General features: G+C 38.4%; 1 protein-coding gene across 16 annotated transcripts in view; it reads left to right on the top strand.

Moving 5' to 3' along the window:
- Positions 1-619: 619 nt before the first annotated feature.
- YEATS2 (YEATS domain containing 2) overlaps positions 620-25,470 on the top strand; it is a 114,632-nt gene continuing 89,781 nt past the window's right edge. For 14 of the 16 annotated variants that reach the window (XR_012129339.1, XR_005062903.2, XR_012129338.1 and 11 more), the window contains exons 1-2: positions 620-806; positions 23,088-23,205. Coding sequence is in view for 12 of the 16 variants with exons in the window: in XM_037024187.2 (XP_036880082.1) it covers positions 23,106-23,205 (100 nt within the window). In the remaining 4 variants the exon portion in view is untranslated. The other 2 variants (XM_073231999.1, XM_037024183.2) reach the window with 2 other exon arrangements.

Here is a 25,470-nt window from a genome sequence, read left to right as displayed (position 1 = left end):
ATAAAGCTACTTAAAACTACCACCAGCTCCAGTGATAAATCTTTACATAATGAGAACAGACTGAAGGGGTACAAAACAGATCCCTGGAGACCATCTGGAACCCTACAGCAGTCTTGGGCAGAAAGATGATGGGGTCTGGGGTAGGGTGGTACAGGGAGAAAGAAAGGGTATTTAGGAGGAAAGCTGGACTTGATGAATTGACGCTCACTAGTTAAGTGACCTAGTTAAGTCTCAACCTTTCCGAGCCTCAGTTTCTGCACCTGTAAAATAGATTAGTAATAACTATTGTTATTTGTATCTCTAACACCCAGCACCAAGCTTGGTATAAGATGGCCCGCACACAAAAATCATAGCTAATGTTGTTATTGCTGTGGAAGCTTCATATTCTATCAAACGCGGCGCTGGAACTCGCCCCCTTCTTCTAAGGAGAATGATAAGCGATGATGCTTTGCCGGAACCGACGCCCATCCTCTGCAGGTAGCTGAGCGGAGCCTGGGCCAGTGCCTGCCCCGGCGTAGGCCCCGGCCCCGCCCACACCCCGGCGAGCCCCGCCCCCGAGCCGCGCGCGCCCCCGCTACTGCTGCCGCCACCGCCTCCGCGCGCGCCCGGCCCCGCCCCTGCTGCTGACGTGCGGTGCTGAACGGGAGGGGCGGGCCACCGCCGAACCGTGTGCTTCCGCGGGCTCCGGGGTCGCTGGGGCCTCGTGGCGGGGCGGCTCCACGGGTCTTCGCCCACGCCCTTGCCTTCCCTGTGCCCTCTCGCGGCTCCCGGCGGGACCTGTGCTTCAGCCGGAGACCCGGGAAAGGGTGAGAGTGTTGGCGGGAGCGGAGGGAGACCGACCGGCGCGCGACCCGCTCTCTGGAGCATTGTCTGGGCGGGGGCGGCGCGGGCACGTGCGCGCCCTTCCCCCACCGCGCGGCCGCGCGGTCCCCCACCCCCCGGAGGGAGGTGGGGAGCGGGTGACTGCAGAGCTGGGGATCGGAGGAGGAGGCTGCATCCGGGGTGAGTGTGTTTGCCGAGGAGTCTTCGAAGCGGGAACCTGGAATTGAGGTTTACATGGGGGCCCTTTTCTAAGGGACACAGCGCTTTCTGAGGGGACGGTGGGCCCTTGAGCCCCTGTGGCCGGAGCTTTTAAGATGTTAAGTTTGGTGGCGTGTGAAGGGATTGGAGGCGAGAGATTTGGCTCTGGCACCAGCAAGTTGTGATTTTTACCGACAAGAATGCTGGACTTCTCTCTCCAACCTGTCGCCATCCCTACCGTCCCCCTCCCGGTGGAGGATGAGCAGGGTATGAAAAGAGTAGAGGTATATCAGGGATTATACCCCAGTTAAAGCACCGGAGGTGTGAGACGGTGTGGGGTCAGAGTGGAAAGCTTGGGAAAGTGAGTAGTTGGAAGAAAGGCTGGTTTGGTGGGCTGTGGCCAGCTTGCGAAAGACAATGAGGTTTGTATCGTAAACCTTTTTTTTTTTTCCTATAATGAAGGTAATAACGTTAGAAAACAAACTAGAGGAAGATACCACCAATAATTCTACAACCCTGACACATCATTCTTAGAGTTTTGATACATGTTTGCTAATATTTTCGTCTAAGCTTATAGCAGTTTACCTACAATTTTCCATTTCCTTTTCTCTTTAACGTGTAGAATTAAGGTGAAATATCATGTAGCATTCAGCAATATAATATCCTCCTTCTTAATAAACAAGTAGCAAGTATTCATCATAGAAAAATTTTTAAATACAGGTAACCAAGACGAAGAAAAGTACCTAGTTTTTACTGTTTTACTACCTAGGGATATTATCACTGAGTGTGTATTTTGGGTTGTGTATATTTTCAAAGATAGGAGCTGGTGATACCCTGATTAGGAATTTAGTTTTTATGGGAATTCTTTGAAGGTTTTAAAAGGCAGGTAGCAAAATCCGACTGTTTTATGGAGGAAGAGGGCAAGAGTGGAAGCTGAGAAATCAGAATACTGTGGGCAGTACTTTGGACTAGGTCCATGGCAGAAGAGGTGGACCAGAGTAGAAAAATTTAAAAACATTTTGGAGGTAGAATGACCAAGACTTGCAAGTGGATTTGGTAAGGAAAAAGGAGAATTCTTTGCTTTTTGATACTTATTTTGAGCAACTAGAGTAGATGGTGGCATTTGCTGAGAAGGAGAATGGAAAAGAAACTTGAGGTGGGAGAAATGACGAGTTCTGTTTCTGGTGTATTGAATTTGAGATGCGTATTAGTTATGAAATCGGTATGTCAGGAGGCAATTGGATGTACCTGTTTAGAACTCTCGGGAGAGAGTACTCAGCAGATGGGCTATATGAGATCGCTTAGGGAAAGAGTGTTGCTGAAGAAGTGAACATGGAGTCTCAGGCATTCCAATATTTTGAAGTCTAGTGGAGGAAGAAGGAGCACAGGGCAGAAGAAACAGGCAGCGAGGTGGGAAAAAAGGAGGCTGGCGTCATGGAAGCCAAGACAGATACATTTATGGAAGATGGAGAGTTGGTCTGTCAGTCGTTATGAGATGTTTAATGAAGTTGCCCTGTTGGATTTGGCAGTGTGGAGGTTATTGGTTTTGGTTGTTATCATCTTAGCCATTTTAAGTGTACAGTTCAGTGGTATGAAGTATATTCATACTGCTGTGCAACCATCATCACCATCCATCTCCATAAATCTTTTCATTTTGTAAAACTGAAACTACATACTCATTCAACAGTAACTCCGCATTCCCCTGTGCCATCAGGAACATCCTTCTTTCTCTATGATTTTGATTACTCTAAGTACCTTGCATAAGTAGAATCATAACCGTGTTTGTCTTTTTGTGACTGGCTTATTTACCATAATGTCCTCAAGGTTCATCCATGTTGTACATATGTCAGGATTTCCATCCTTTTTAAGGCCAAATAATCAGTGTATGTATGTATGACATTTGGTTTATCCATTCATCTGTCAATGAATACTTGGGTTGTTTCCATCTTTTGTCTATTGTGACTAACGCTGATTAAGAATGTGAGTGTATAGATAACTGGTATATACCTAAAAGTGGAATTGCTGAATCATATGGTAACTCAATCTTTAATTTTTTGAGGAATCACCACACTGTTAAATAGCAGCTGCACCGTTTTATATTCCTACCAACACTGCACAAGGATCCCAATTTCTTCACATTCTGGCCAACACTTGTTCTTTTCTGTTTTTGCTTACTTTTTAATAGTATTCCTCCTAGTGGGTGTGAGGTGCTATGTCATTGTAGTTTTGATTTGAACTTCCCTAATATTAGTGATGTCATCTGTTCATTAGCTTATTGGCTATTTGCATATCTCCTTTGGAGAAGTGTCTATTCAAATCCTTTGCTTATTTTTGAATGTTTTTTGTTGTTGAGTTTTAGGAGTTCTCTCCATATACTGGATGTTAATCCCTTGCTAGATATATGACTTGCAAATATTTTCTCTCAGTCTGTGGGTTGCCATTTTACGCTATGGATAGTGTTGTTCGATGCACAAATTCAAAATTTTGTCAAGTTTCATTTGTCTTTTTCTTCTTTTTCTTTCTGTCTGTGCCTTTGTCATCCAAGAAATCATTGCCCAATCCAATGTCATGAAGCTTTTGTCTAATTTTTTTCTTCTAAGAGTTTTATTGTTTTGAGACTTACATAGAGGTCTTTGATCCATTTTGAGTTAATTTTTGTATATGGTGTTTGGTAAGGGTCTGACTTTATTCTTTTGCATATAGACACTCAGTTTTCCCAACACCATTTGTTGAAAATGCTGCCCTTTTCCTACTGAATTGTCTTAGCACCTTGCCAAAAATCATTTGACCATATCTATATGCAAGGACTTATTTCTGGGTGCCCTGTTCTATTCCATTGGTCTATATAGTACCATACCTTTGCCTGTACCACACCTTTCTGATTTCTATAAATTTTAATAAGTTTTGAAATCAGGAAGTATCAGTCTTACAGTTTTGATCTTTCTCAAGATTGTTTTGGTTATTCAGGATCCCTTGGGATTCCACATGAGTTTTAGAATTTTTTTTTATTTCTGCAAATAAAAGTCATTGGGATTTTGATAGGAATTGTATTGAATCTTTAGGTGACTTTGGGTAGTATTGACTTTTTTAACTATTAAGTTTTCCAATCCATGAACATGGGATTTGTCTCTATTTACTTATGTCTTTAATTTCTTTTAGCAACGTTTTGTAGATTTCATTGTACAAGTCTTTACCTCCTTGGTTAATTCCTAAGTGCTTTATTCTTTTTGATGCTATTTCATAAATAGAATTGTTTTTATAATATCCTTTTCAAGTTGTTCATTGTTTGTGTATAGAAATGCAACTGATTTTGTGTGTGGACCTAGTATCCTGCTACTTTGCTGAATTCATTTATTCTAACAGTTTTTTTTTTTTATGGAACCTTTAGTTTTTCTACATACAAGTTCATATCCCCCCATTTAAAAATGCTTTTATATTCATTCAGTGGATACACTGTAATTTGCTATGGACTGTTTCCAATTTTTTATTGTAAAATCTACAGAAAGAGGCAAACTGATATTTAAATTGTAGATCTGTATGTGCAGACCACTTATGTATATCACCTTGTCTTCAGATTAATTTTTTAGGATAGATTTTCAGAAGTACTTCATCATCTTCTCTTCTCATTCAACCGTAGATTTTTATTTTAATCTCCCTTGCCACCTCCTTGAATTGGCTCCCTTAAATCTTGTCCCCCCTTCATCTTGCCCCTGTTTTCTACATGGCTACCAAATGGAGGGTGAGGATTGGTATACTTTTCCCTCTTAGAAAACCAGACTTATGAAGCAGACTGTTTCTATAACATCTGTTCTATGGAGTTAGGAAAAGAAAGTTTTTGAAAGCTGGAGTGCACTTCATGAATGAGTCAGAACTTAATTTGATTCTTGTAAGATGAATAGCATTTCAGTAAGTGGAGAGAAGGTAGAGGTGAAATATGAACCATTGGAGGGTAACTGAGGTGTTCAGGCATGTGAACGTTGATGACTGCAGGTAAGAAGTAGAAGAACTGGTTCTCCTAGCGAAGGTTTATTCTGTTTATCTGAGGAGTGAGCTATAGGGGTGTGTGCGGGCCTGGGGTGGGTGACACAGCCTGTTAGGTGATGGAAATGAAGGCTGCCGGGGAGAAAGCCGAGGGTGGGGCTTCAACTTTATTTGTAATGTTTTTATTCACAGAGTTGTGGATACATTGGTGACTGTTATCTATTTTGTTTTTTAAAAATCACTTTGAGAGTGTGTATACTTTTAAAATTGAGGTATAATTCACATGTCAAATTCACCATTTTTTTTTCGATTTCAGTCATTGCTTTATTTTATCATTAAACAAATAGCAACAATCAAGTCTAGCTCTGATTCATATAACAGAGACATTAGTTAAGTAAACTGACTCTAAATTTGGTAGAATTAGAAACTGGGGTATTAGGACTTACTACACTAAGACTAGGATAAAGGTTTATAAGAAGGCATGATGAGGTTGGGATTTCTGCAGGTGAAGGCTGGCTAATGCTGCCCAGCAGCCTCATGGACTACTTACTACCTGTCAGAATTACCTTGGCTTCAGGTCTGTCCATAGCCATGCCATTTCAGAAGTTTTACCTTGTCAGTGGCCTGGAGTTGATGGGACTTAAGGTTATTGATTCATGATAACTAAACGCACAAAGCACTGAGTTATGTAGTCAACCAGGCCAATTAATAAAAGAAAAAATCACCATGCATTTTTTAAAATTTGCCCTGTGTATTTTTTCCTTAGAGGAAGACAGCTTATCTGAAGGTTGGTGGATGAACATGGAATCAAAATAAGAATCATTTGATTCAGATGTTTAATTGTATCAAGTCTGTTAGCCTGACGATCTATCTCCAAAGTAGAAATATTTCTGTCATATACAATAGATGTCCCTCAGTGCTTTGCCACCATGTTGCATTTTTTATTAAACTTTTTCACATTGACACATTCTTTTCTTTTTAATGAAGGTATCACTGATACACAATCTTATGAAGGTTTCACATGAACAACATTGTGGTTTCAACATTCACCCTTATTATCAAGCTCCCCCCTCCTACCCCATTGCAGTCACTGTCAAAATTCACCATTTTAAAGTGTGTAATTCAGTGGTTTTGGTATATTCACAAGATTATGCAACCATTATTACTATCTAAATCTGTAACATTTCCATCACTCAAGAAAGAAACCCTGTACCCATTAGCAGTCAATCCAAGTTTCCCCTTCCCATCATCCCCTGGCAGGTACTTTCTGTGTCTAAGGATTTGCTTGTTTCTGGATATTCCATATTAAAAATAGAACTATATAATTGTGGCCTTTGATAGCTGGTTTCTTTCACTTAGCGTGATATTTTCAAAGTTCATCTGTGTTGTAGCATGTCAATACTTCATTCCTTTTTATTGCTTAATAATATTGCATTGTATAAATATACATTGTGTTTATCCAGTCATCAGTTGGTAGACATTTCGATTGTTTCTGCTGTTTTCCTTATTAGGAATAATGCTGTTATGAACATTCACATACAAGTTTTTGCTTAGAGATACATTTTCAGTTCTGTTGGCTATATACTTAGGAATGCAATTGCTAGATTATAGTAATTCTGTGTTTAATTTTTGAGGAACTGCAAAACTGTTTTCATAGTAGCTGCACCATTTTACATTTCCACCAACAATGTAAGAGGGTTCCCATTACATATTCTGTATACATTTTTGGTAGACTCTATTTAGTAGTTGTGTGTGTGTGTGTTTTTACACATCTTCATTGAGGTACACTTGGCAACCACAAACCACTTGTGCTTGTGTAAAGTGTACAATTTGATAAATTTTGACACCTGTGAAACCCTCACCACAATCAAGATAGTAAAAATATGTAACATGCCCCCAATTCTTCTTAATGCCCTTTTGTAATTCTTCCCTCCCTTCTCCCTGTCTTCGTTGACCCTTCCCCTGGCAATCACTGATCAGCTAGCTTTCTGTCATTATAGACTAATTTTGTGTTTTATAAGAATGGAATCATTGTAGTCTATACTTTTTTCTTAAGCTGGCTTCTTTCACTAGCATCATTTTTAGATTAATTCATTTGTTGCATGTATGAGTTCATTCCTTTTCATTGATGAATAATATTCAGTTGTATGGATGTATCACAAATTTGTTTATCTGCTCACCTGTTAATGGACATTTGGGTTGTTTTTAGTTTTTGGCTATTATGAATAAAGTTGCTGTGAACATTGCATACAGGTGTTTGTATGGACACTGCTTTTATTTCTCTTGGGTAAATACCTAGGAGTGAAATGGCTAGGTCTTTGGTGGTATATATTTAACATCTTAAGAAACTGCCAAAATGTTTTCAAAGGGGTTGTACCATTTTTTCATTTTCATCAACAATGTATGAGAGATCCAGTCCCATACTCTGTAGTTGTGTTCTTTTTAACATATAGAGAAGTAAGAAGAAAGCAGAAAGAGACATAAAGACGCCTGTAATCTGTCTTCCATATTAGTGCGTTTGCCATTTTCCTCCCCACGATGGTGCACATACATGGTTAGAAAATTCAAACATTGGAGTCAGGAATAAAATGAAAAGCAAAACCATTACCCAGAGGCAACTATTGTTAATCATTTTTTGTTTTTTTTTACAGAAAAACCTGTACAAGCTTATACCAGTGTTTCTTTTGTCTTCTTTCTCTCCTGGTTTACGCGGAAGGAATTAAAGTATATACGTTGTTCTGTCCTTGTTTTTTTATACTGTACAATTTATTTTAGAGGTATTTCCATATCAGCACATTCTTTTTAATGGCTGTTACAGTCTTACAGTAGTACAGTGAATTTTACTATAAGAAAAAACAAATTTGTTCCAGTACAATTAATACATTAGGGAACTATTTGAATATAATGTAAACTTCACATTTGCTTATAACTAATTTTGTCTATGAGAAATGCTAGGTGAAGGCAAAAAATTGCACTATGCTGAACTGAGTCACAGAAGGGTAATTCACTAGCCACACACCTCAAGCATCTTCCAGCAACCTTAGTTTCCTGCTATGTCATCAGCCACACAATACACATCTTGTATTACAACTTTCTGTTGATTTCAGATTACCCTTCCTCTGCCACTTCATAGTAACTCACAAGCTGTAACCTTCCAAGGCCCACTACCACAACAAGATTGAGGTCTTTTGTGAGACAAAGTGCCATGTTTATTGTAGCATTTGTGTCCTTCCAAACCATTTAACATGTGTAAAACTGTGCTACCATTTTTGCTTTTCTTTTTTGGTATCATTAATGTACAGTTTCCTGAGCAACATTGTGGTTACTAGACTCCCTCCATTATCAAGTCCCCACCACCGGACTAAGATTCTATAAAATCACTACTTGTCTTCTCTTTGCTGTACTACCTTCCCTGTGCCCCCACCCTTACAGTATGTGTGCTAATCGTAAAGCCCCTTTTCCCCCTTTTCCCTCTCTTCCCACTCGCCCACCCCAGTCCCTTTCCCTTTGGTAACTGTTAGTTCATTCTTGGGTTCTGTGAGTCTGCTACTGTTTTGTTCCTTCAGTTTTGCTTAGTTGTTATACACCACAAACGAGGGAAATCCTTTGGCACTTGTCTTTCTCCACCTGGCTTATTTCACTGAGCATAATATCCTCCAGCTCCATCCATGTTGTTGCAAATGGTAGGATTTGTTTCTTTCTTATGGCTGAATAGTATTCCATTGTGTATATGTACCACATCTTCTTTATCCATTCATCTACTGATGGACACTTAGGTTGCTTCCATTTCTTGGCTATTGTAAATAGTGCTGTGATAGACATAGGGGTGCAACTGTCTTTTTGAAACTGGGCTCCTGCATTCTTAGGGTAAATTCCTAGGAGTGGAATTACTGGGTCAAATGGTATTTCTATTTTTGAGTTTTTTGAGGAACTTCCATACTTCTTTCACAATGATTGAACTAATCTACATTCCCACCAGCAGCGTAAGAGGGTTCCCCTTTCTCCACATCCTTGCCAACATTTGTTGTTTGTCTTTTGGATGGTGGCCATCTTAACTGGTGTGAGGTGATATCTCGTTGTGGTTTTAATTTGCATTTCTCTGATTATTAGCGATGTGGAGAATCTTTCCGTGTGCCTGTTGGCCATCTGAATTTCTTCTTTGGAGCAGTGTCTGTTCAGATCCTCTGCCCATTTTTTAATTGGATTATTTGCTTTTTGTTTGTTGAGGTGCATGAACTCTTTCTATATTTTGGATGTCAACCCCTTATTGGATATGTCATTTATAAATATATTTTCCTATACTGTAGGATGTCTTTTTGTTCTACTGATGGTGTCCTTTGCTGTACAGAGGCTTTTCAGCTTGATATAGTCCGACTTGTTCATTTTTGCTTTTGTTTCCCTTGCCCAGGATGATATGTTTATGAAGAAGTCGTTCATGTTTATGTCCAAGAGATTTTTGCCTATGTTTTTATCTAGGAGTTTTATGGTTTCATGACTTACATTCAGGTCTTTGATCCATTTTGAGTTTACTTTTGTGTATGGGGTTAGACAATGATCCAGTTTCATTCTCTTACATGTAGCTGTCCAGTTTTGCCAACACCAGCTGTTGAAGAGGCTGTCATTTCCCCATTGTATATCCATGGCTCCTTTACCGTGTATTAATTGACCATATATGTTTGGGTTAATATCTGGACTCTATACTGTTCCATTGGTCTGTGAGTCTGTTCTTGTGCCAGTACCAAATTGTCTTGCTTACTGTGGCATTGGAGTAGAGCTTGAAGTTGGGAAGCAAGATACTCCCTGCATTATTCTTCCTTCTCAGGATTACTTTGGCTATTTGGGGTCTTTTGTCGTTCTATATGAATTTTAGAACTATTTGTTCCAGTTGTTGAAGAATGCTGTTGGTATTTTGATAGGGACTGCATTGAATCTGTAGATTGCTTTAGGCAGGATGGCCATTTTGACAATATTAATTTTTCCTACAAAGAGCATGGGATGAGTTTCCATTTGTTAGTGTCCTCTTTAATTTCCCTTAAGAGTGTCTTGTAGTTTTCAGGGTATAGGTCTTTCACTTCCTTGGTTAGGTTTATTCCTAGGTATTTTTTTCTTTTTGATGTAATTGTGAATGGAATTGTTTTCCTGATTTCTTTCTGCTAGTTCATCGTTATAGGAATACAACAGATTTCTGTGTATTAATTTTGTATCCTGCAACTTTGCTGTATTCCGATATTAGTTCTAGTAGTTGTGGAGTGGATTCTTTAGGGCTTGTTATGTACAATAGCATGTCATCTGCAGTGACAGTTTGACTTCTTCTTTACCAATCTGGATGCCTTTTATTTCTTTGTTTTGTCTGATTGCCATGGCTAGGACCTCCAGTACTATGCTGAATAAAAGCGGAGGAGTGGGCATCCTTGTCTTTAGGAGAAAAGCTTTCAGCTTCTCACCATTAAGTATGATGTTGGCTGCGGGTTTGTCATATATGGCCTTTATTATATTGAGGTACTTGCCCTCTATATCCATTTTGTTGAAAGTTTTTATCATGAATGGATGTTGGATTTTGTCGAATGCTTTTTCTGCATCTATGGAGATGATCATGTGGTTTTTGTCCTTCTTTTTGTTGATGTGGTGGATGACGTTGATTGATTTTTGAATGTTGTACCATCCTTTCATCCCTGGGATGAATCCCACTTGTTCATGGTGTATGATCCTCCTGATCTATTTTTGAATTCAGTTTGCTAATATTTTGTTGAGTATTTTTGCATCTATATTCATCAGGGATAATGGTCTGTAGTTTTCTTTTTTTGTGGTATCTTTGCCTGGTTTTGGTATTAGAGTGTTCCTGGCTTCATAGAATGAGTTTGGAAGTATTCCCTCCTCTTCTATTTTTTGGAAAACTTTAAAAGGAGAATGGGTATTATGTCTTTCCTAAATGTCTGATAAAATTCAGCGGTGAATTCATCTGGTCCGGAGATTTTGTTCTTGGGTAGTTTTTTGATTACCGCTTCAATTTCATTTCTGGTAATTGGTCTGTTTAGATTTTCTGTTTCCTCCTTGGTCAGTCTTGGAAGGTTGTATTTTTCTAGAAAGTTGACCATTTCTTCTAGGTTGTCCAGCTTGTTAGCCTATAGATTTTCATAGTATTCTCTAATAATTCTTTGTACTTCTGTGGTGTCTGTCATGATTTTTCCTTTCTCATTTCTGATTATTTTTATGTGTGTAGATTCTCTTTTCTCTTAAGTCTTGCTAGGGGTTATCTATGTTGTTTATTTTCTCAAAGAACCAGCTCTTGGTTTCATTGATTTTTTTCTATTGTTTTATTCTTCTCAATTTTATTTATTTCTTCTCTGATCTTTATTATGTCCCTCCTTTTGCTGGCTTTGGGCCTCATTTGTTGTTCTTTTTCCAGTTTCAATAATTGTGACTTTAGACTATTCATTTGGAATTGTTCTTCCTTCTTTAAATAGGCCTGACTTGCTATATACTTCCCTCTTATCACTGCCTTTGCTGCATCCCACAGAAGTTGGGGCGTTGTGCTGTTGTCATTTGTCTCCATATATTGCTTGATCTCTATTTTAATTTGGTCATTGATCCATTGATTATTTAGGAGCATGTTGTTAAGCCTCCATGTGTTTGTGAGCCTTTTTGTTTTCTTTGTACAATTTATTTCTAGTTTTATACCTTTGTGATCTGAGAAGTTGGTTGGTAGAATTTCAATCTTTTTGAATTTACTGAGGCCTAGTATGTGGTCTATTCTTGAAAATGTTCCATGTGCACTTGAGAAGAATGTGTATCCTGCTGCTTTTGGGTGTAGAGTTCTGTAGGTGTCTGTTAGGTCCCTCTGTTCTAGTGTGTTGTTCAGTGCCTCTGTGTCATTACTTATTTTCTGTCTGGTTGTTCTGTCCTTTGGAGTGAGTGGTGTGTTGAAGTCTCCTAAAATGAATGCATTGCATTCTATTTCCTCCTTTAATTCTGTTAGTATTTGTTTCACATATGTAGGTGGTCCTGTGTTGGGTGCATATATATTTATAATGGTTGTATCCTGTTGTTGGACGGACCCCTTTATCATTATGTAATGTGCTTCTTTATCTCTTGTTACTTTCTTTGTTTTGAAGCCTATTTTGTCTGATACTAGTACTCAACACCTGCTTTTTTCTCCCTATTGTTTGTGTGAAATATCTTTTTCCATCCCTTGACTTTTAGTCTGTGCATGTCTTTGGGTTTGAAGTGAGTGTCTTGAAGGCAGCATTTAGATAGATCTTGATTTTTTTTATCCATTCTATTACTCTATGTATTTTGATTGGTAACATTTAGAGTGCTTATTGATAGATATGTACTTATTGCCATTGCAGGCTTTGGATTTATGGTTACCAAAGGTTCAAGGGTAGTTTCTTTACTATCTAACTGGCTAACTTTAACTCACTTATTATGCTATTATAAACACAGTCTGACATGATTCTTTATTTCTCTGCCTTCTTTTTCTCCCTCCTCCACTCTTTATGTTAGGTGTTTTATTCTGTACTCTTTTGTGTTTCCCTTGACTGATTTTGTGGACACCTCATTTTATTTTGCCTTTAGTTTGTATTTGGTTGGTCTACTTTCTTTGCTGTGATTTTCGTTTCTGTCTGATGACATCTATTTAGCCTTAGGAGTACTTCCATCTAGAGCAGTTCCTTTAAAATACACTGTAGAGGTAGTTTGTGGGAGGGAGGTAAACTCCCTCAACTTTTGCTTATCTGGGAATTGTTTAATCCCTCCTTCAAATTTAAATGGTATTCTTGCTGGATACAGTATTCTTGGTTTGAGGCCCTTCTGTTTCATTGCATTAAATATATCATGGCATTCTCTTCTGGCCTGTAAGGTTCTTCTTGAAAAGTCTGATGATAGTCTGGTGGGTTTTCCTTTGTAGGTGATCTTTTTTCACACTCTGGCTGCTTGTAATAGCCTGTCCTTGTCTTTGATCTTTGCCATTTTAATTATTATTTGTCTTGGTGTTTTTCTCCGTGGTTCCCTTGTGTTGGGAGATCTATGGACTTCCGTGGTCTGAGAGACTATTTCCTTTCCTAGATTTCAGCAATTATTTCTTCAGAGACACTTTCTATCTCTTTTTCTCTCTTCTTCTTCTTTTGGTACCCCTATAGTAGGAATACTGTTCCATTTGGATTGGTCACACAGTTCTCTTAATATTCTTTCATTCCTAGAGATCCTTTTATCTCTCTCTGCCTCAGCTTCTCTGTATTCATGTTCTCTGATTTCTATTCCAGTAACAGTGTCTTCTACTTCATCCAGTCTGCTCTTAAATCCTTCCATTGTTTGTTTCATTTCTGTTATCTCCCTCTGGAATTCATCCCTTATCTCTTGCATATTTCTCTCTAGCTCCATTAGTATGGTTATAACTTTTATTTTGAATTCTTTTTCAGGAAGATTGGTTATTTCGGTCTCACCAGGCCCTCCCTCTGGAGTTTGAGTGATTTTGGACTAAACCAGGTTCTTCTGCCTCTTCATGGCGATAGAAGTGAACACTGGCGAGTGGCGTGTGTGTCAGCTGGGAGAACAAAGTCCCTTCCTGCTTACTGGTCACCTTGCCCTTCTCCGCTACCTGTGCCTGTCAGCCGCACACAGGGAGCAGCCTCTGGGTTAATCCCCTGAGCTTCTGTGGGTGGGTTGGCCCTCGGGATGGCCTAGGGCACTGGTGGGGGTCGCAGGCAAGCAGTGTGTGTTCTTCAAGAACATTGCCCCTTCGTGCTTTCTGGACTCTGTGCTGGTCTCCCCTGCCTGTGCTGAGCAACCACACACAGGGAGTAGCCTCTTGGTTGATCCCCTGAGCTGCCATGGGTGGGATGGCCCTCGGGATGGCCTACGGCACTGATGGGGTTTGCAGGTGATTAGTGTGTGTTCACCATGAGCCCCCTATATGCCTTCCAGACTCTGTGCTGTCTCCCTCTGCCTGTGCCTGTCAACCAGGTGCAGGGGGCAGCCTCTGGGTTAACACCTGAGCTGCTACTGTGGGCGGGTCAGCCTTTGGGATGGCCTAGGCCACTGGCGGTGGCTGCAGGTGATCAGCACGTGTTCGCTGCAAGAGCTGAGCCCCTAGTTGCCTTCCGGACTCTCTGCCAGCTTCCTGTGCCTGTGCCGGTCAACCAGGTGCAGGGGGCAGCCTCTGGGTTGATCACCTGAGCTGCCATGGGCGGAGCAGCCCTGGGGATGGCCTAGGGCACTCATCGGGCTTGCAGGCAAGCAGCGCATGTTCGCTGTGAGAATAAAGCCCCTTTATGCCTTTGGGGCTCTGTGCCAGTGTCTGCTGTCTGTGCCGGGCAGCTGCATGCAGGGGGCAGCCTTTGGGTCTGGCCTGGTTAGCTGCGTGCTGGGAGAAGACTCTGTGTGGTTGCTATGGGCAGGGCTGCTCTCCTGCTTCTCTGAAGCAATGACGGGTCACCAGTTTGCTTGCATTGCAAGCTGCTTATCACTGTGAGGCACTTCAGAGCTGTGTTGCCACCCAGGGGATTAGGGTGCCTGAAATTCCTTAAAATTCCAAGCCTGAGTGTGCCAAGATGATTCTGTCCACCTGTTAAACTCTTGTCCCTTTAAGACTTTTAAGCTCCTGCTTTTCTTTTGTCCCAGGGCCGCCGGCTGTGGGGACCCGTTCACAGTCTTAGTCTTGGATTTTACTTTAACATTTCTCTAATATCCAATACACTATGCAATGTGTGTTTGTGCTCCCAGTGCAGATTAGTAGGGCTGGTTTTTTAGCAGTCCTGTGCTTCCACTCCCTCCCCACTCTGATTCTTTTCCTCCTGCTGGGATCGGGGGAGTGCTCGGATCCTGCTGGGTCACAGCTTTGTATCTTACCCTTTTCATGAGATGCTGAGTTCTCGCAGATGTAGATGTAGCCTGACTGTTTTACTGTATCTTCTGGTCTCTCTTTCAGGAACAGTTGTATTTGCTGTATTTTCAAAATATATATGGTTTTGGGAGGAGATTTCCACCACTCTACTCATGCCGCCATCTTAAGAATCTTTGTGCTACCGTTTTTATTAGATTCCATTTTTTCATGTCACTGACAGAATTTTTGAGTGTTGTATACCTAAGACCCATTTTCCCCATAAGCCTTGTGGTTTTATTATGCAGTTTTACACAGCATGGTGATTTTTAGAAATGCATATGTCACATTATAGTGGAACTGATTTATTCCATGGTATGAATGTACATAATTTATTTTTAAAAATTGTGAAATACATCATATATACTAAAGAGCACATACAATAAAGGAAGTATGTTTTAAAGAATAATAACAAAGCAACAGATAACTACTTAGCTACATCCAGCTTAAGAAACAGGAAATTGCTAGCACTTTTGAACTTCTTTGTACTCGCCTCACTGATCATTTTATACCTCTTTAGAATATCTGAAATATTTCATAATAAAATTAATTTAAAACTATTAACAATCTAGGATGGCCAACATTCAAAAGACAAGAAACAAATGCTGGTGAGGATGCAGAGAAAGGGAAGGGAATCCTCCTACACTGTTGGTGGGAATGTAAATTAGTTCAACCACTGTGGTAAACAATATGGAGGTTCCTAAAAAAATCTAAAAGTAGAAATACCATTTGACCAGGAATTCCCCTCTTAGGAATTTACCCAAAGGAAACAAGATCCCCGATTCAAAAAGACATATGCACCCTTATCCTGTGTTTATCACAGCCCTATTTACAATAGCCCAGATATGGAAGCAACCTAAGTGTCCATCAGTAGATGAGTGGAAGAAGAGGTGGTACATATACACAATGGAATACTCTTCAGCCATAAGAAGAAAACAAACCCTACCATTTGCAGCAATGTGGATGGAGCTAGAGTGTATTATGCTCAGTGAAATAAGCCAGGCAGAGAAAGACAAGTATCAAATGATTTCACTCATATGTGGAGTATAAGAATAAAGAAAAACTGAAGGAAAAAAAACAGCAGCAGAATCACAGAACCCAAGAATGGACTAACAGTTACCAAAGGGAAGGGTTGGATGGGGAGGGAGGGAGAAGGGGACTAAGGGGCACTATAATTCACAGTCACAATATAGGTAGGTAGCAGGGAAAGCAGTACAGCACAGAGAAGAAATTGATGCTCTGGCATCTTACTACACTAATAGATAGTGACAACAATGGGATTGGTGGGGGACTTGATAATATGGGTGTATGTTGAAACCACAATGTTGTTCATGTGAAACCTTCTTAAGATTGTATATCAATGTTACCTTAATAAAGAAAAAAATGTTAACAGAACAGGAAAAAAAAAACTATTAACAGTCTCCCATTCTCCTGTGGTCTTCCCAGTGTTGATTACTTAGCTGACTGCCCTGACCCCTGCAAGTGTATACATAGCATACACACACATACCTGGGAAAGGATAATCTGTAAATAGGTTTAAGGTTAATATATATTGGGTTTATCATTGTTATTTTTTATAATGGCTTTGTTAAGATCTAACTCATCATAAAATTCATTTTTTTAAGTGTAAAGCTTAGTGGGGTTTTTTTAGTATATTTACAAACTTGTGCAACCATTAGTACATCTAATTCCAAAAAATTTTCATCAATAAGTAGATTTTTGTAAATAGATTTTGTAGATTTGGCAGTGTTGGTTTAAAGAAAAAATATTGTAAAAGATGTCCTATGTTGTAAGGTACTTATTTACTTTCCAGAATCTCAGATGGAATGGCAGACAACTTACCCATAGGACTTGCTGTCAGTTTGAAAGCTCCAGTGAAAAATTTGTATTTAATGAAGTAGGCAAATTTTGGCTCAATTTATATATTTTCAGTGACTGTGTCTAAGAGTCTGATACAATCTTGATTTGGCCCAGTTCCTACCAGTCCTTTTCAGCCTGAATTTGTAGACAAGCTTTGTTTCCTTTTTGCTTCTCTTGGGAAGAAAAGTTTTATGGCTTCGTGACTTAAACACCAGGATTATATGAGTCAGAACTATCATTTTGGACAATTCCAACGATCTTTGTGTGAAAGTGGCTCCAAGGAATTCATTGGAAGGTTATTTTGGAAGGTTCTATGGCCTGCCTTCCATCAACTTAGAAAGAACTTACCTTGAATATCTCAGAACCCTTAAACATCCCATATAGTGCACTCTGTCCAGATGTTGAAGTGGGGAAAGGAGGTAAAACTTAAAGCCAGCTTTCTAGTTGCACTAATGGATAGAAACAGTCATTTGGATAATTTAGAATAACTGTTTTATCCTAAACTCTTTTTCATATAACTTTGCAAGATTGGAGACAAAATACTGGCTTGAATTATCCTGGGGCTGATAATTATATAGCAACTTGTATGGTCTTAAGCAACTTTACTTAAAATAGTAAAATAGGTATTATTGACCTGAAAATATATAATACTTAAATAATGAAAGATTCTTTGAGCTCAGCTGTCTAGACTTTCCATTTTGCTCAGTTCTTACATGTCATATTGGGAATGGCCCACATCTGTTAGATATGACTGAGACATCTGTTGGCTTCCCACCATTACTGGTCCTGTGTAAAATTGTTATTATTTTTACTTAAAAGACTTTTTTTTTTCCATACCAAATGAGTTATTTAGAAAAGCATCTTATTTTCCATATCAGAGTGAGCTTTTCTTTTCTTTCTTTTTTTTTAAAATATATTATTGATATACAATCTTATGAAGGTTTCGCATGAGCAACATTGTGGTCACTACATTCACCCATATTATCAAATCCACCCCTACCCCATTGCAGTCACTGTCCATCAGCGTATTAAGATGCAATAGAGTCACTACTTGTCCTCTCTGTGCTATATTGCCTTCTCCATGTCCACCTACATTATGTGTGTTAATCATAATACCCCTTAATCCCCTTCTCCCTCTATTCCCACCCACACTCCCCGCCCCTTCCCTTTGGCAACCACTGGTCCCTTCTTGGAGTCTGTGAGTCTGCTGCTGTTTTGTTCCTTCAGTTTTGCTGTTGTTATACTCCACAAATGAGTGAAATCTTAGTAATTTCATATTTAGTTTTATTAGGATAGAGAATACGACTCTAACATTTCCCTATTTTGCAATAATTGAGACTTTATAGATATTTCAAGTGGATTATTCCTTTGGGTTCGGAATTGTATGTGTCTGTTAAATCTGGCTTGTGAATTGCATGCTTCATCTTTGTATTTTTATCTGTTGTCTTGATCTTTTCAATTTCTGTGAGAGTATGTTCAAATTCTGTTATGATGTGATTTTCTTAAATTTTCCTTGCATTTCTGGTTTGTTTTGTGTTTTGTATGTTTTGACATGATATTTGGTGTGTAATTTGTGACTTATCTTTGTGATTGTGTCTTTTAATAGTAACATGATCTTTATTAAATATTTTTGCCTTAAATGATCTGTTACTAATCTTGCCATGTCTGCTATCTTTTTGTTTGCATGTGTCTGTGTGTAATAACTTTCCACATCCCTTTATTTTATACATTTAGCTCTAATACCTTTGAAGATGTAGCAACATCAACAAATAGACTTGTATGTATTAATGGAAAGAATGATGAAAGCTAACTTGAGCTGGTATTTATGTTCCCTGTGGGTATTTGTATTTTGGCATGTGTTTCAGTTATCCCTTCATTTATTTATTCAGCAAATAATTTATTGAGCCCTTCCAGGAATTTTGGAGGGGGATGTTGGAGGGAGAGTTATGCTGCATACAATGATTGGGAAAGGCCTTCTCTGATACGCTGGGCATTTGAGCTGGAGTGTGGTGAAGCTAATAACCTGCAGGAAGAGCATTCCAGGCAGAAGGAATCTAAAGTGTGAAAACCATAAGGAAAGATTGAGGTGTATTTGAGAAACAGAAAGAAAACAGATTTTTCTGGATTTTAATGATTAAGGATGGAGAGGGAGGCAGGGCCTAATTCGTGTAAGATGTTGTAGGTCATGTTGAGGAGTGTGATTTTATTCTTAGTGTTATGGAAAGCCACTGGAAGATTTCAAGCAGGGGATAAGTGACATGAGCAGATACATATTTTTATAGTCCTTTTCTAAATTGAGGTATAGTTCATATACAGTGAAATAAACAGATTTTTAAGTGTACAGTTTTATGAGTTTTCATGATCGCATATATACCTGTATGATCACACCCTTACTAAGATATAAAATATTTCTGTCACCCCAGGAAGATCCTTTATTGCTCTTCCCAATCAATCCCTAATACTGGCACCTTAACTATGGTTATCTTTTCTTTCACCATGGATTCATTTGTCTGTTTAGAACGTCGTGTAAATTGAATCATTCAGTATGCAGTCTTTTGTGTCTGGCTTCTTTTACTTAGCGTGACTTTGAGATTCATTCCTGTTGCTTCAATCAGGAGATCATTAGGTATACCACAATTTGCTTACCCATTCTTCTGTTTTGATTTTTGTAGACGTTTTTGAAAGGTCTCTCTGGCTAATACAGGAGAATGGATTGTAGATTCTCTCATTGAGATACTCAATAAAGGAACACTGGATCTCTTGTTTACATAAAGGAAAATATTTTGTTTGAAATGTCTATGAAAAGGAGAGGGCCAACAGATTATAAAACCACTATTAACATCTGAGGAACATCCATCTGTATGGAAGCACATGGGAAATGATAATATTGCTCCTCTTTGTGCCTCCTTTTAAATAAGATGAAAATTGTCTTGAGGGCACAAAATTCAGTTGTTCTAATGAGACTCAAATGCTATGAAGATCATAGAATTGTATATTGAGAAGATACCTCACAGTACATGGCAGATTTTTCAAGGACCTTATTTATCAGATTTTATTTCTTCCCCCAAGAACTGGGAATATCTCATAAGATGTGTTGTTTTACCTGTCGGGGACTAGGTTCTTTTGGTTCTAGGTCTTCTCTGACACAAAAATCAAGACCTTTAAGAAATCCTAATGATTCTGTATTATGTAATTTTTGTGTTTTTAATTATACAATTTCTTTTTAAAATTATTTTTCTCTTGGGGTTTATTTTTAAATGTAGAACATTAAAAGGCTTTGTTTTGTTTTAGTCTTTTACCTTTTTCAAAAACTCAGACTTGTTTATGTTATTTGAATGACTGTGGTACAGGGTAATTTTGCTCTCTTACATTGTGCATGGGGAAAAATGTGCATTTTAAGAGTTTAAATTAATAATGTTTGCTTTTTATAATGATGTTGTTTCAGTAAGATAAAAACATTAAATTGGAGGAATAAGCATTACATGTACTTCTGTCCTTGGGTTTGGTCCCATGATGTAGAGAAAATCTCTCACAGAAAAATTACAAAGAGTAACAGATTTTTCTTTAACAGTTCTCATTTACCATCTCAGTATTTTCAAGTTACCTGATTCAAAGCCTAAAGAGGATTAGTAGGACATTTTTCTCACAATATCTAACAACTGCTCACATTTCCTTTTCATAAATCTCAAAGTCAGACAAGAAGAATCCAAAATTTAATATTACCATGGGTCATTTGTTACACATTCCATTCACTTTTTTATTACATTATGATGAGAGTATGCTCGGCAGATGTGCCAGCCTTAGCTAGCATATACTTGAATGTGGCATGTGTATATTTTAGTGTTGTTCTTGCTAGACAGAAGCAGACCTGAATTACTATGAAATGCTCAGTACAGACCTAAATTTTCCTAAACGTGTTTATGGGAAGCTCAAATACTTGTCCAAAGATGACAGGAAAAACTTCAATAAAGGGCTGCATGAAATAAGAACTACCTTGGCAGCACAAGTGAACTCGGTGGTTTCTTCTTTTTCCACCCTAACCCCTCCACCACCAAATACTTTTTTTCTTATTCCCCCAGTTTCAAGAGCAAAAGTCAAAAGAGAGTTTTGCTTTGTCCCTTTAGTGAGGGTAAAATAAATACTGTTTTGTTTAAGGATCCCTAGCCTTTCTGGGGAGAAGTCACTGTGCTCTTGAGATTAGTTGGGGGTGGGAAGAGAATGTACAGATTATGAGGCCCGTAGAATGGGTGAATGACTATGATGCTGGAGTCACTCATCTTTACGGATAAATCATAAGATTCTTGGCAACTGTAGAAAATAGGTGGTCACCGAGGAAATGGTATGATGCAGAAACAGATTTGGAGATCTGGTGGGTGTATCTATCTCTGATCCTAGGTTTATCTGAGAATAGGAAGTGGTTTTTTCCACTCTGCATTAAGGAAGAAGGAATGAGTCTAGCTGATTTGTAAGAATGTATTCTTTATGATTTTTCCAGGTTGTCTAAAACTTCTTGCAGACCAAATGGAGAAGGCTTAAAGAACAAGACTTTACTGTCACTTTTAATAAGCTTTAAAAACAGAAAATAATATTTGGATTCAGGGCCTCTGCAAAAATAAAGACTCATTTATATTCTGAATTAGAGCAGGTAGGTAGTGATGGTGAACAAACGTTAAATGGCTTGATTCAGGATGTTTATAAATGCAGGAGGATTTTAGAACAATTAAATTTAAGGATACTACACAAGATAACAGTTATAGAAAAAGTATTCTTAGATCCAGGATTTACATATATGTTAGTACACGATGAGTCTCTCTCCCCACTGAAGTGAGGCTATCTCTGGGATAGGTGAAAGAAATGGACTAAGAGCCAAGAGACTTTTAAAACTTTATTTCTGTTTTAACTTCAAGTGAGTAAAAAGTAAATATTTTTGAGTTAGCATTTTATTTTCATTTATTTTAAAATATTTTACTATCTCAATAAATACACATTGTGTATTTTTGCCTTTAATTAGGTAAATGTCTCCATTAGTGGCAGAGCAGAAGTTTGGAAATCAGGGGGCTCTGTTTGTCTTTTCTGTGTCACAGGTAACATTCTAATAGCCAACTCGAACAACTGCCCTGGACCTTTTTTCTCATCTGTGTGTCAGTAGACCCTCATTGCCCAATAAGGGGATCACTAGCCACAGGTGGTTATTGATCCTTTGGAACATGGCTAGTCCAAATTGAGATATACTCTAAGTGTAAAATACACATTGGATTTTAGAGACTTAGTACACAGGTAAGAATGTAAAATGCCTTATTGCAAATTTATTTTGATTACATTATTGGAAAAATACTATTTTGGGTACATTGGTTAAGTAAAATATTAAAATTAATTACGCCCATTTCATTTTCCTTTTTTTAATGTGGCTCCTAGAAAATTTAAATTCTATTTGTGGTTCACATTTTTTTCATTTGGACAATGCCGGTGTGGACAACATTTCCTAAACTGTCTCATGAAATATTAGTGAGTATTCAATCAAACACTGTTCGGAAGAGGAGCAGTGTCTAATAGAACTGTTTGTAATGATAAATATGTTCTGTATCTGCATTGCCCAATATAATAACAACTAACCACTGGTAGGTATTGACCACTTGAAATGTGGCTAGTTCTGAAATGTGAATGAAAGGGACTGAATTTTAAATTTAATTTTACTTTAAATAGCCACATATGGGTAGCATCCAATATATAGGAACAGTGCAGATCTAGATTTGTGGGATTGTTTTGGTCAAAGACTTGTTTACCGTGTTGTAAACTTGTTAGTTTAACATAAGTCTGTACAGTTTGTGTTTATTAGGAGTAATAATAAATGATCATTAACAGTAATTTGTTGAGTACCTGTTGTATAGTAGGCACTGTGTAAATAGTAGAGAGAGGATTTGTGTAATAAATTACTCACTGAGACCTAAACTATATCGCTTATACTTTATAATATGTTAGATGAATTGTGAATTCCAAGATACTGTGTGGGCTTACCATGCTTTCATCAGTCTAATTTTTTCCTTTCCTCACGAGGGTCCTTGTAAAAGCCTGGCTCCTTATGAAAAGTCTGAACAATGTGCTGCCTTGTTAAAGATTTTTCTCTTGAAAGGGAAATTCATGCTTTATAAAAGATGATGGTGATGATTTTTTTTTTGTAAACTTTTGAAGCTAATTATTCTTTTGGTTTTAAAAGGATATGTACATACTTACAGACTAACAAATGTTGGTATTTTATAATATTTGTGTGTTCCCTTTATATGTGTTACACATATGTTTATAAGTACTAGTATCAAGCAGTATTATTAATTAATTTATTGTCGCTTCACAGTGAAGAATAAATGTCATCATGTCTGGAATCAAGCGAACAATCAAAGAAACTGACCCTGATTATGAGGATATATCTGTGGCCCTTCCAAATAAGCGGCATAAAGCAATTGAGAATTCAGGTAGAAATTCGCCTCCCTTGGGGAAATTACTGATTTCTTTGTTGACATATGCCTCCCAACAAGGTTTATAGGAATTAAAATGAAATGCATTTGCCATTGTTGTGTATAATTGGAACAGATTTGTGAGAGGTATCAGCTGAGTGCTCTGTTTAATGATAATAATAATACACCATGTATGGCATAAAAGTCAGGAACACAACTGAGTAGATAGTGGAAGCATCAATCATGAGATGGCTGTACATCAGCTGTCATTGTGTGTGAGGTGCAATCAAAGTCCTGTGATACGCGTAGTGCATTTTGGTATCGTGAGATGGTTATAGGTGGTACATGGATTAAGGTTTTTTTATTTTGAAGGTTATATATAATGTCTGTTGGAAAGACCATGGGTCTCACCAAACTTACTTTGTCATGATGACTGTTGCTTAGGATAAAGCTAAAATTATTTTAAAATATTATTTAATTGAGTTAATTAGATGTTTCACATGATTCTCAGATGTATCTTTTTTGAAAAAAAAACTTTTTTATGGTATCATTAATATACAATCACATGAGCAACTTTGTGGTTACTAGATTCCCCCCATCCCATTATCAAGTCTGCACCACATCCCCCATTACAGTCACTGTCCATCAGTGTAGTAAGATGCTATAGAGTCGCTGCTTGTCTTCTCTGTGCTATACTGCCTTTCCTGTGCACCACCCAACATTATGTGTGCTAATCAGATGTGGTATCTTGAAGGTGGCATATGAATGATGGAAATCTGGGAAATACTGATCTAGTTTATTAACTCCTGTACTTAGACTAGTGGTTAAGTTAAGGCTCACAGGCTTTAAATTACTTGCCCAAGATCGCATAATTAGTTGAAGAGCAGATCATCAGCTATATGTCTGTTGTTACCCAGATGTTTTAAGCTATCTCAAAAATATTTGTTAAATGTGAGTTGTTAAAACAAATTATTGCTGCAATTCATTACTGTTTATTTAAATAAGTCTATGTAAGTCAATGCTTATAGCCAGGTACAGAAGGTATCAAAGTCATATGTAAGATGTTGTACCACAAAGATAAGGCCCCTGCAGTTTTTTTTTTTGTTGTTGTTGTTTCCTTAATCTACAATTACATGAAGAACATTATGTTTACTAGGTTCCCCCCTTCACCACATACCCCCTACACACCCCATTACAGTCACTGTCCATCAGCATAGTAAGATGCTGTAGAATCACTACTTGTCTTCTCTGTGTTGCACAGCCCACCCCATGCCCTCCCCTACATGCTAATTATACATACTAATCATAATACCCCCTTTCTTTTTCCCTGCCTTTATCCCTCCCTTCCCACCCATCCTCCCTAGTCCCTTTCCCTTTGGTAACTGTTAGTCCATTCTTGGGTTCTGTGATTCTGCTGCTGTTTTTTTCCTTCAGTTTTTCTTTATTCTTATACTCCACATATGAGTGAAATCATTTGATACTTGTCTTTCTCCACCTGGCTTATTTCACTGAGCATAATACCCTCTAGCTCCATCCATGTTGTTGCAAATGGTAGGATTTGTTTTCTTCTTATGGCTGAATAATATTCCATAGTGTATATGTACCACATCTTCTTTATCCATTCATCTACTGATGGACATTTAGGTTGCTGCCATTTCCTGGCTATTGTAAATAGTGCTGCGATAAACATAGGGGTGCATCTGTCTTTTTCAAACTGGGCTCCTGCATTCTTAGGGTAAATTCCTAGAAGTGGAATTCCTGGGTCAAATGGTATGTCTATTTTGAGCTTTTTGAGGAACCTCCATACTGCTTTCCACAATGGTTGACCTAATTTACATTCCCACCAGCAATGTAGGAGGGTTCCCCTTTCTCCACAACCTCGCCATATGTGTTGTTTTTTGTCTTTTGGACGGTGGTGATGCTTACTGGTATGAGGTGATATCTCATTGTGGTTTTAATTTGCATTTCTCTGATGACTAGCGATGTGGAGCATCTTTTCATGTGTCTGTTGACCATCTGAATTTCTTTGGAGAACTGTCTGTTCAGCCCCTCTGCCCATTTTTTAATTGGATTATTTGCTTTTTGTTTGTTGAGGTGCATGAGCTCTATATTTTGGATGTCAGCTCTTTATCGGATCTGTCATTTATGAATATATTCTCCCATACTATAGGGTACCTTTTTGTTCTATTGGTGTCCTTTGCTGTACAGAAGCTTTTCAGCTTGATATATTCCGACTTGTTCATTTTTGCTTTTGTTTCCCTTGCCCGGGGAGATATGTTCATG

The sequence above is a fragment of the Manis javanica genome, chromosome 3, assembly GCF_040802235.1.
Source record: "Manis javanica isolate MJ-LG chromosome 3, MJ_LKY, whole genome shotgun sequence".
Taxonomy (NCBI): Eukaryota; Metazoa; Chordata; class Mammalia; order Pholidota; family Manidae; genus Manis; species Manis javanica.
The sequence above is the reverse complement of the archived record's forward strand: the minus strand, read 5'-3'. Positions and strand labels throughout refer to the sequence as shown.